Source organism: Astatotilapia calliptera, chromosome 10 (assembly GCF_900246225.1).
Source record: "Astatotilapia calliptera chromosome 10, fAstCal1.2, whole genome shotgun sequence".
In the NCBI taxonomy this organism is placed as follows: Eukaryota; Metazoa; Chordata; class Actinopteri; order Cichliformes; family Cichlidae; genus Astatotilapia; species Astatotilapia calliptera.
In genome coordinates, this window is record NC_039311.1 from 10,415,096 (window position 1) to 10,427,759 (window position 12,664).

The 12,664-nt window shown below is 40.3% G+C and overlaps 1 protein-coding gene across 2 annotated transcripts in view; it reads left to right on the top strand.

Moving 5' to 3' along the window:
• The window catches only part of gabra3 (gamma-aminobutyric acid type A receptor subunit alpha3), a 127,393-nt gene that overhangs the window by 67,293 nt on the left and 47,436 nt on the right, over window positions 1-12,664 (top strand). For both annotated transcript variants that reach the window (XM_026181152.1, XM_026181153.1), the window contains exons 3-4: window positions 4,366-4,487; window positions 9,992-10,059. In XM_026181152.1, coding sequence (XP_026036937.1) covers window positions 4,366-4,487; window positions 9,992-10,059 — 190 coding nt within the window. The remainder of the gene's footprint in view (window positions 1-4,365; window positions 4,488-9,991; window positions 10,060-12,664) is intronic.

A 12,664-nucleotide genomic window follows, 5' to 3' on the forward strand; every position in this document is an offset into this window, starting at 1 on the left:
AAAAAGTACGAGATCCAACTAATCTTTCCATGTCTTCCTGCAGCCACTAATGAAAATTAATTAATTCTCACAATTCTGTTGCAAACTGATCTGATGATGAATTGGGGCCTTTTACTGATAGTTTTCCGGGCTGTCTTCACACAGCATCGGTAAATATCACTCATCTCATGTTCAAATATTCATAATTCACTTTTAACCATCAAAGTCCAACTTTAGAGTAGCTACACAGAATAATGCGATCAGACATCCTGGAAGTCATTAATAATTAACAGTATTTATATGCTGAGCCTATGACTAATATCAATGTTTAATAAAAGAAAGTATTTGTCAAATTTGGCGTTGACACGAAACTAAGACATACAGCAGTAATTGTTTTTTTCGGGGGTCTTTTTGCTCCTATTGCAACTCCCCCCCCCCCCCCCCCCGAAATTCAAACATCGTGTTATGTGCAGATATAATGGCTGTTTGGTTCTTTGTGCTTCTTTTAAAATTGGATTCATGTGCTTGTGTTGAGATGGTGTGAATAATGAAGGGGGTTGAGGGAGTGAAACACAGCAGCTGGCACGATTATAAAACCTCTGTGTTTCAATAAAAATGATGTCAAATACAGAGGGAATGTCCCATTTCTTTAGTCCTCATCAGTGAATTTAAACAGCTGGCGCCTACTGGAAGAGGTTACAAGAGTGTGTGTTTTTGTGTGTGTGTGTGTCACAGAAAGCGTGTGTGTTTCAGTTAAACATGCAGATGCTACACGCCACACATTTGCTTTGTTTTTTTCTGAAGTGGATATTTGTGCAGCAGATGTTGCTCGAACGGTTTCTTAGCGACTAAGGGGTTCTCATTAATTTTTGAATTTCCATCGGTGCCGTCTGAGAGGCCACAGAGGCTTTTTGTTTGATATATGATTCATGTTAAGTGAGATATCACCTATTGCAGTTAAACTCTTCCCAGCCATTTCTAAAAGCTTTTTTTGTATTTTGGTGTTTTCGGTGTGTCTGAGCTACTTCAAACACACATGCCTGTCCATTTTTGATAAGTTGCGTGAATGGAAAATCCAGAATTATCCAGTATTACTTCATTCAAATATTTATGAGTACACTGTTATGCTGTCATATTTTAATATATTTTTTTGCCAGAGCATAATTATAGAGGTAGGTGCTTATTTGACAGTTGGAATATATCAAAACATGCCCTGCTCGATGGGGTTCAAGTCGTGAGCTTGGAGTTAAAAGGCTCGGTCTCAGTGGAATGCACTCACAAGTTACGAAGCCTCAAACATCTGACATCATCTGTCTTATCACTTGCCCTCGGTTCTGGAAGTTGCATTCTTTATTATTTTCCATGTTCACCTTGGTGCAGAGGTGGCATTAGGTTTTGATTCTGTCATTTTGATGGACGCGGTTGTAAAAAGAAATCCATTGTAATCAGATTTTGTCTTTTTTTAAAATATTTTTTTAATGGTAAAATGATGAGTCATACTAGAAGAGTCAATTTTGTTACAATAACTAATATACAGCATAGAAAAGAGTGTCCATTTATGAGGGCATGAAAAGGAAAGACGAACAGAAATTCCAGTTGTGTCATGTCAACAAAACGAGAAGAAGATTAATGATTTTTTTAAATCTTGTGCAGTTACAGCAGAAATGCACAAAAACACCACTGTCGTTGTTCAAACAAAACGTGCACTTAGTGAACTCGGTGTACTTGCGCCTGCTTGGCATCATCAAGTCTATCAAGGGAGATTGCTGCAGAGGCAATTTCTTCCATTTTACATTTTTCCTCTGGGTAGACAACTTTTTTGGGCCCTATTTGATTTTATTGTGAAGTCTCAACTCGTCCCTCTGCTGCCACCCTGAATGCTAAAATTACCAGCAGCATTTCAGCACAAGTTTCATAACTGAGGAAGGTTTTCACCCGGGGAAGTGATATGAACCCTCTGAAAGTTTCCGACTTTCTTGGGACTTTCTGAGCATGTGCTGTTAATACTTGGGGGTACAGCCAAACCTGTGAACCTGTCGTGGTCATACAGTTAGTCCCAGGTGCACAACTTTTGTACACAACCTCAGTGAATTTTAAATCAAACAACCAAGATGTGATTGAAGGGCATACTTTCCAGCTTTAATTTAAGGGTTTACAACAAATTAGTAACTGTTTAGTAATTGGAGCCATTTTTACTTGAGCCTCAGGCTCAAAACCAGTCGGACAATTGGCTGTAAGCTGTTTGCTGCCCAAGTGAAACCACTGGTTTCAAACAGCTCTCGAACAAGACATTTCAAAGTTCTGAAAAAAATAAACTCATTGGACAGATAAAACCAAGATGAACTTTTCAACCAGAAGCTGTAAAACTGACAGGACTTCACATTGTAAATGGATACTGACCCAAAGCAATCTGCAAAAACAACCCTAGAGTTTCTCAAGGCAGAGAAATGAGAAATTTTTCAGTGGCCAAGTCAGTTACCTGATCTCAGTCCAATAAAGAGCTTGCTTTTCTGCTGTTAAATACAAAACTGGAGGCCGAAAGAAGCACAAACAAGCAGCAACTGAAGGCAGCTGCAGTAAAGGCCTCGAGGGAGGAAACACAGCATTTGGTGATGTTCAAAATAACAGAAAACAAAGTATGAACCTAACTGTAGACATGGTATGAGACCTCAGTGGAAGATTTTACAGCACATCTTGAATGCTATGTTATTAAAGACACAAATCACTGAGTGCTGCAAGTACTTTTCTCAGTAGTGTTGTGTGAGAGTTATGCAATGTACTGGTAGAAGGCCCCCAGTGTTCTTATTTCAAAATGAGCAGCTTTCAGATGAGTTAAATACTTAAAACACACAAGAGCAACTTGTTTCTGTTTACTGTGAAGTCCAACAAACAATGTTTCAAAGAGTCAATCACAAATAATTGGAAGTGTAATTTGCAGACAGTGGAGGTGTGCCGTCTTTCGCCTCCGGCTCTTCATCTAAGAGCTCACCCCATTAAACTTCTATTACTGTCGTCCATAATTAAAACTGATCCACTGTCAAAAAAGAAAATAAAATGTTATTTCATACATGCATTTTATGCAATAACCATCTTGCTTCATTAGCTTTTCACAGTAAAAGTCACCCAACCCAAATGCTTTCCCTGTGAGGCGCCAACAATTTAACGCAGCCCCCAGTACATGTTAGGAAATCGATTAGTAAACAGTCAAGGTTTCTCTACTAATGCAGAACATAAAAGAAAGTTAAAAGCAATAAAAAACACATTGTAAAAGAAGTGCTAACTGTGCCGCATTACATTACCTTTATAATCAATATAAATACAAAGTTCCCTATAATATTGATAGCACAGTATCCTTTATATAAACCAGAGGGTTTTAATGTTTAATTTAACACCGAATAAAGTATAACTGGCAGAGTTTACACATTTCAACCTGCCTAATATAAAAACAGCACTTTATCATATTTTGTAAAGCTTTAAAAGCATTTATGCTTGGTGTATTGTACAACATGAGTGCCACTACATTATGGAGGGAATAATCGCTAGAACACGAAGGAACCCTGATGCTTAATTGATATTTTTTATTGCCCACACATGCCCTCATAATGGCCACTTAGCTAAACTGAAGTACTTTGCCCAGATGCCTCAAAATTATGATGCGTTTTGTGTAGGAAGGCCATTTTTAAGATCCCTAACTCCCCGAGCTGATAATAATTACAATTGCATACATTTAAAGAGGTGACCTTCACCCAGTAAGTGTTTTAATGGATAATGCTGTAGCTCCAGTGGACTCTTTATATTGACTTGTTATTTTAGCAGGCATTAAGCTACAGAAAGTCAAGAGAAAACACAGTTTCCCAGTTTTCTGGGATTTCCTTTGAGGATCTTTCACGGAATATACACGATTCGTTTCCTTCCTTACAGAAGTGTGAAGGGCTGCATGTGGAAGAGTGCATGTGGGCATGGAGGGGTGGTTGACGAGGATTACTTTTATATTATAGGTCAGCTCCCAGGGGGATTTTAACTTAATTAAAGATGGTACTCATTAACTCATCACTGTTCCACATATAGTGGCCTTTTCATTTCACTACAGTATTGTTATGTTGGGGATTGTGGGTCGTGTAAATTAATAACTAATGGTTGATAGCATATGATGAATTCTCTAACAAAATGCTGCTGAGTGTTTTCTTTTTGGGAAACAACTCATTACTATAAATGTATTCTTTTTCTAAAAACGGAGAGTCCACCCAGTCGAGACAGTGGGAGATACTAACAAACAGCAGGCTTTCACACTGTTGTACGCAGTGTCAGCATATCAGTGGTTTTGCTAAATCTGACAGCTTTTGTTATTCTTGAACTCCACTTTCTTTTCCTTGTTTTTCCCTGCAGGGCAGTAGTTGGACACAGAGAGCCGTTGCCTGATGACAGTAAAGACAACATCACCATTTTCACCCGAATCTTAGACAGGCTGTTGGATGGATATGACAACAGGCTCCGTCCCGGGTTGGGAGGTAAGCAGTGCTTAGTTCCTAAACAGCTGTACTGATGATGGATACACAAAAATGTTAATCACACTGTAATCCCAAATGCTGAAAATCATTAAATACATTAATTAATCTACTAGGTCCTATGTCATTTCCTTCCTGTTGCGTTAATGAAATGGATTATTTTTGATTAAGTTGAACTTCTTTTGCAGATTAAGTGAGATTAAGTCATTTTACTTATTTTCATACTTTTCTTTCACTGTTGTGGCTTTTTCCCATTAATATTAGTTAATATAGAGTGGGTGTGCTGGGTAAGTTCTGGATTTAAGTAGCAAATTATCATCGTGTTTTGCAGAGTGATGTTTGCTGTGCAAAGACAGAACTTTGATGTAAACCTCAAGCTGTCGTCCTGATGCGTGAATCATTGCGTACAGTAGAATAAAGCGTAACAGTCGCATTTAATTTAAATATCAGGAGTTTATGTTGTTTCATTTCAGAATAGAATTACTTACATCTTCCTAAGGGAGTGGGAAAAAAGTGCTATAGTGCAAAATTTATTAACATAGTTGTGTAATAGAATATGAGTCCTGTTAAAGAAAATGTTGAAGTTGAATTATTGGCGTTTTTGTAATCAAGGGGTGTGTGAAGCATGAATCCATCTATTTAACTTGTGACTTAAATGCATGGGTTACAAGGTGTCAGATATTTATGGCTCTTTAGCCATTATTAGGGTTGGCGAAAAATAATCTTAATTACAGTGGGGCAAAAAAGTATTTAGTCAGCCACCGATTGTGCAAGTTCCCCCACCTTAAAATGATGACAGAGGTCAGTAATTTGCACCAGTGGTACACTTCAACTGTGAGAGACAGAATGGGAAAAAAAAAATCCATGAATCCACATGGTAGGATTTGTAAAGAATTTATTTGTAAATTAGGGTGGAAAATAAGTATTTGGTCAATAACAAAAATACAACTCAATACTTTGTAACATAACCTTTGTTGGCAATAACAGAGGTCAAACGTTTACTATAGGTCTTTACCAGGTTTGCACACACAGTAGCTGGTATTTTGGCCCATTCCTCCATGCAGATCTTCTCGAGAGCAGTGATGTTTTGGGGCTGTCGCCGAGCAACGCGGACTTTCAACTCCCGCCACAGATTTTCTATGGGGTTGAGGTCTGGAGACTGGCTAGGCCACTCCAGGACTTTCAAATGCTTCTTACGGAGCCACTCCTTTGTTGCCCGGGCGGTGTGTTTTGGATCATTGTCATGTTGGAAGACCCAGCCTCGTTTCATCTTCAAAGTTCTCACTGATGGAAGGAGGTTTTGGCTCAAAATCTCACGATACATGGCCCCATTCATTCTGTCCTTAACACGGATCAGTCGTCCTGTCCCCTTGGCAGAAAAACAGCCCCATAGCATGATGTTTCCACCCCCATGCTTCACAGTAGGTATGGTGTTCTTGGGATGCAACTCAGTATTCTTCTTCCTCCAAACACGACGAGTTGAGTTTATACCAAAAAGTTCTACTTTGGTTTCATCTGACCACATGACATTCTCCCAATCCTCTGCTGTATCATCCATGTGCTCTCTGGCAAACTTCAGACGGGCCTGGACATGCACTGGCTTCAGCAGCGGAACACGTCTGGCACTGCGGGATTTGATTCCCTGCCGTTGTAGTGTGTTACTGATGGTGACCTTTGTTACTTTGGTCCCAGCTCTCTGCAGGTCATTCACCAGGTCCCCCCGTGTGGTTCTGGGATCTTTTCTCACCATTCTCATGATCATTTTGACCCCACGGGATGAGATCTTGCGTGGAGCCCCAGATCGAGGGAGATTATCAGTGGTCTTGTATGTCTTCCATTTTCTGATGATTGCTCCCACAGTTGATTTTTTTCACACCAAGCTGCTTGCCTATTGTAGATTCACTCTTCCCAGTCTGGTGCAGGTCTACAATACTTTTCCTGGTGTCCTTCGAAAGCTCTTTGGTCTTGGCCATGGCAGAGTTTGGAGTCTGACTCTTTGAGGCTGTGGACAGGTGTCTTTTATACAGATGATGAGTTCAAATAGGTGCCATTCATACAGGTAACGAGTGGGGGACAGAAAAGCTTCTTACAGAAGACGTTACAGGTCTGTGAGAGCCAGAGATTTTCCTTGTTTGAGGTGACCAAATACTTATTTTCCACCCTGATTTACGAATAAATTCTTTACAAATCCTACCATGTGGATTCATGGATTTTTTTTTTCACATTCTGTCTCTCACAGTTGAAGTGTACCTCTGGTGCAAATTACTGACCTCTGTCATCATTTTAGGTGGGGGAACTTGCACAATCGGTGGCTGACTAAATACTTTTTTGCCCCACTGTATGTCTTTTGACTATGTTTAGTCAAAAGAGCAGGTCTAAGGAGCAGCATTTCTATGCTTCACTGAGGCACTTATTGATCCAACTGAACACTGTGGTTCAGTCCAGATGTAGAGGAGACACATTTATTTATAAATAGAATTGATATATTTTTTTCTTTAAAAAAAAACTGTTACATAACTGATATGTGTCATGTTCTACATCTCAAACTGGTGCTTGAGGAAGTGAGTTAGGTGAGGTCGGAAGGCTAATTTGGCCCCTTATCAACACAGTCAGCAGTTGCTGCAGCAGTGCCTGACACATATTTATGAAGGTTATAAACTTCTAAGCCTGTAGCACACTCCTGTTCATCAGCACACATACTTACAGGTGCCATTGGCCCAACATGCACAGGGTGCAGGTTATTTTATATATCCTTATGCAATTTTCATGTTGCTCTTTTCTAAATGTATATATTCAAACAAACTACTGACATTTTCTTTGTGGTGTAAATATCAGATATTAGACTAGTGTAGCTGAAACTTCAATTTTCTTCTCAACTGAAGGTTTTTGGCTTCATGAAACCAAACTGACACTATGCACTGCTAGTGGACAATACGGAGCATTTTTTTTTTTTACATCACTCTTGTGGAAAAGTGCGTTCCCTTGGGTGAACATCTTTGTTCAATCATGCCCAAATGGCAAATAAGCACACACGTCAGTGGAAATCCCACTAATTGATGCCATTTCATCCAAATATCCGTGCCCTAAAAGACAACAGCAAGCCCACATGCTCAAACGTGCTTTACCATTTCTCAGCCAGTCAGCTGGAATGTCCAATTCTGCTCTACTGCTTGATTCACATGCCATGAGCATACCTACTGGGCAACAGGCCTACCATGCTGGATGACTCGGGCTCTGTGGCAGTAACCAGGAAAAGGAACCAAACATAGGTTGTTCGTGTTATATTCCCATCTCCAAAGGCAAAACAGATGATCAGGTGTCTCTCTGTACAGAAGTGACTGCCTATAGGTTAAAGCACAATTCTATCAACACCTCTTTACTCACAGTTCTTTAGGAAAATTGTCACTAAGCAAAGCAAATAGTAGGACTGAAGCTGAAATGATTCTGATTGGTTAAAATATGTCAGTTATTTGTATGTAAGTAGGGTGCCATAGCTGTACATATTTCTAAAGTTGCTTTATGCACTGGTGTATCATAGCTTTATTACTTTTTATGAAGGCACAGAATGGGGACCTGTTTGAATTTTTCATATTTGAAATCCTCTTTGATATTTAATAGACAGGAAGGTGGTGACATTTATTATCCTCTTATTTCTTTATTCATCAAAAATATGACAGGAATATATAAAATATATAAATTATAAATTTAACATTTTATGATATATTTTAAAATGTATTTTAAATGTAAAATATTGTAAAACTATTTGACACAGGTTTAAATCTGCAGATTAGATTAGGAGCATCTGCCCTTCACACAGACCAGGCGCCACGCTTTTGTATAGCAGGGACGCTTTAATGTCTAAAGCTGCTGCCTGCACAAGAAGAAAAGCACCAATCTTCCTCCTGCTGGCCACCCCATGCCTTCTGAAAAAACAGTCATGTGGGACCATCTCAGACAAGCAGACTGGGCAGAAACTGGAAAAATGCCATTTCATTTTATTTTCAGCAGCATCTATTAGCTCTGCCCTATGCTCCAGTGCTTTGTTGTAAACAGAAACAGGGCAAATCATTCTGTTCCCCTGCCTATGTCTTCCATGCAAACTGCTGACTTGGTGTTGTGATAATCGTGTATTTGTGAGAGCTATTTGAGTCACAGAAATGATTAATGTGGAAGTGGATCTCCTCCCTTGGGATGGAAAGGGGGGGGTCTTTGCTAAAGGATTAAAGACCTCACCTGTGGGTGGCCATTTAGATCTGGGACACAGTTAGAGCGAGGATCCATTCACTTTTGGAGAAAAGCCTCATCACTCTCTAGTCGTTGCACCACCGGGAGCAGCTATTTGTCTCGCCAGCGGCCCAAGAGCCTGCTTTACACGGTTACCCCAGAGGAGCTGATTCAGCCCACACTGAAGAGGGCAAATTTTGATCTGTCATGACTTTCATCTCATGCCCTACTTAATGCGATGTTAAAATCATTAGTGACGTGTTTGGAAACAATCCTTCCACATCGCATATTTCATATCACAATTAAAGGTCTGCACTAGCATGCCGTATAATGATCAGTGTGATCGGTGTTGCAAATTCAGGAATCATCTATAAATCATTATGACAGAAAAGCAATTATGGGGCTTTTATTGTTACATAACATGCAAGGATGCATGTCATTAAAACTGAAGAAATACATCTTCCTTAAGAATAGACACAGTAGAAAGTCTTATAGAGTTATGACAGAATCAGACTCAGTGTTTGTATGTGTGTGTAACTGCAAAACATGTGTACATTATCTGAGTTAAAAAATGCTTAATGTTAAGCTGCTGCATATTATTCCTGAGCCAGTAGTCCTTTAAGGCTGACTAAAATCATTTTGGGTCAAAAGGGAATCTCATCTCTGAAGATACAGACTTGGGCGTGGCCCAAAGCAAATTTTATGCCTCAGTGGTCAAAAACGAGCTTGAGCCAAACAAATGGTAGTTTTACTGAATGGATAACTTTCAGAAGCATCTGTGAAGCTGCTCGCAGCAACATTTTGCCTCCGAATTGAGGTCAAGGAAGAAGGAAAAAAAACAAACAACAACTCCTGGGCCAAATCCTTAGGACTGTTATAGCCAGTGCTGTGTGTATTTTAGAAAATGTCTTATATTATTGGTGTAGCATTATGTTCTTAAACCAGCAGCCTGTGCTACAAGAACACGGATTTGATGAAATGATCCATAAAGACAGTTTGAATCCAGGTATTAAGCCGTCCAGGAGGACACAAATTCCTCCCTGAGCATGCATAAGTCTTCTGCATTTGTTTTATTTTTTTCCTTCAAATTGAGGTGTTTCTCTAACCGTTTAATACTCTAGGCTTTTTCTAAGGTAGCTTAGTTAAAATCCAACCAGCAAACTTCACTGTCATGCACACAAACAATCAGCTTAACAAAGACAGAGCTCCAGCAATGCTTTTTTTGTGTACAGACTGAGTAATGACCGTAATGTGTTCTGGTCCTCGTTGTCTCTTTTCCTCAGAGAGCGTAACAGAAGTGAGGACAAACATCTATGTCACGAGTTTTGGACCCGTTTCAGACACAGACATGGTGAGTATCAGTTTCCTCAGCTTCCTCCTCACTCTGATCAGAATCATCAAACCTAAGAAGGCTTTCATCCCTTTACCTGTTACTGTTTGGCAGAGGTGCTTAGTGTGGCATTTGGATTGTGTAAGCATCTTTGCTTCAAGGTCCTTGTAGAGGATGTTGGATTTGTTGGTCTTAGCTATTCATGCATTTTTTATTATTATTATTAGTAGTAGTAGTAATGGTTTTGTGTACATATATTTATGTTATATACTAGCAGACAACTTTCGGATGGTGCTGTTCCTTGTCAAAGTGGTCTCCCTGTAAAACACAGCCTTTAAAAGCCTCAGATGACCCTCTTTAAGCAGCAATTGCCTGAGAATTTTTATGCGTTGTCATGAGACCCTGTACAGCATTTGACATATTTGATCATGCAGCTCTAATTGACCGCCTTGAGCTCTGGGTTTGTTTCCGAGGCTGAGCACAGAGCTGGCTTGACAGCCTGCATGACATAGCAAGATTAGTGCGTTTTTGCCAAACTTTGAGTGTTTCGGTCTCACTGGAGCTCTGCTTCACTCTGTTCTGGGGCTCTAAGCGTAGCTCCTCTACAGCAGCTTGTGTTCACACTGTCAGACTCGAACGCGAGTCGATGAGGATCTCCTGAGGATGTCATAAACTTGTGTGAAGACGGTTACAGAGGATGTTAAAGGTGAACGGCTTTACTTCCTTAATGGTATATGACAGATGTTCTTTATGTTAACTAACTCAACTGTAGAGTACAGAGACACATAAATATTCATGCTGTCATGGTTAAGTGTGCCGGGTAACAAAGACACAAATAAAATGAGTGGGTGTATATCTGTATATAATTAGATAAGTACAGTGGGGCAAAAAAGTATTTAGTCAGCCACCGATTGTGCAAGTTCCCCCACTTAAAATGATGACAGAGGTCAGTAATTTGCACCAGAGGTACACTTCAACTGTGAGAGACAGAATGTGAAAAAAAAATCCATGAATTCACATGGTAGGATTTGTAAAGAATTTATTCGTAAATCAGGGTGGAAAATAAGTATTTGGTCACCTCAAACATGGAAAATCTCTGGCCCTCACAGACCTGTAACGTCTTCTGTAAGAAGCTTTTCTGTCCCCCACTCGTTACCTGTATGAATGGCACCTGTTTGAACTCATCATCTGTATAAAAGACACCTGTCCACAGCCTCAAACAGTCAGACTCCAAACTCCGCCATGGCCAAGACCAAAGAGCTTTCGAAGGACACCAGGAAAAGTATTGTAGACCTGCACCAGACTGGGAAGAGTGAATCTACAATAGGCAAGCAGCTTGGTGTGAAAAAATCAACTGTGGGAGCAATCATCAGAAAATGGAAGACATACAAGACCACTGATAATCTCTTTCGATCTGGGGCTCCACGCATCCCGTGGGGTCAAAATGATCATGAGAACGGTGAGTAAAGATCCCAGAACCACACGGGGGGACCTGGTGAATGACCTGCAGAGAGCTGGGACCAAAGTAACAAAGGTCACCATCAGTAACACACTACAACGGCAGGGAATCAAATCCCGCAGTGCCAGACGTGTTCCGCTGCTGAAGCCAGTGCATGTCCAGGCCCGTCTGAAGTTTGCCAGAGAGCACATGGATGATACAGCAGAGGATTGGGAGAATGTCATGTGGTCAGATGAAACCAAAGTAGAACTTTTTGGTATAAACTCAACTCGTCGTGTTTGGAGGAAGAAGAATACTGAGTTGCATCCCAAGAACACCATACCTACTGTGAAGCATGGGGGTGGAAACATCATGCTATGGGGCTGTTTTTCTGCCAAGGGGACAGGACGACTGATCCGTGTTAAGGACAGAATGAATGGGGCCATGTATCGTGAGATTTTGAGCCAAAACCTCCTTCCATCAGTGAGAACTTTGAAGATGAAACGAGGCTGGGTCTTCCAACATGACAATGATCCAAAACACACCGCCCGGGCAACAAAGGAGTGGCTCCGTAAGAAGCATTTGAAAGTCCTGGAGTGGCCTAGCCAGTCTCCAGACCTCAACCCCATAGAAAATCTGTGGCGGGAGTTGAAAGTCCGCGTTGCTCGGCGACAGCCCCAAAACATCACTGCTCTCGAGAAGATCTGCATGGAGGAATGGGCCAAAATACCAGCTACTGTGTGTGCAAACCTGGTAAAGACCTATAGTAAACGTTTGACCTCTGTTATTGCCAACAAAGGTTATGTTACAAAGTATTGAGTTGTATTTTTGTTATTGACCAAATACTTATTTTCCACCCTAATTTACGAATAAATTCTTTACAAATCCTACCATGTGGATTCATGGATTTTTTTTTCACATTCTGTCTCTCACAGTTGAAGTGTACCTCTGGTGCAAATTACTGACCTCTGTCATCATTTTAGGTGGGGGAACTTGCACAATCGGTGGCTGACTAAATACTTTTTTGCCCCACTGTAAATGAAATATAATTAAATGAGATGAAGTAATTAAATGTCAGTATTAGTACACAAAAGAAGAGATTTGTTGGAAGAATCAGAAAATTAATTAATTAGTGAAAAGAAAAAAGAACAAATAGAGGAGGAGACCAGCCAACCGACGACAAAAGAG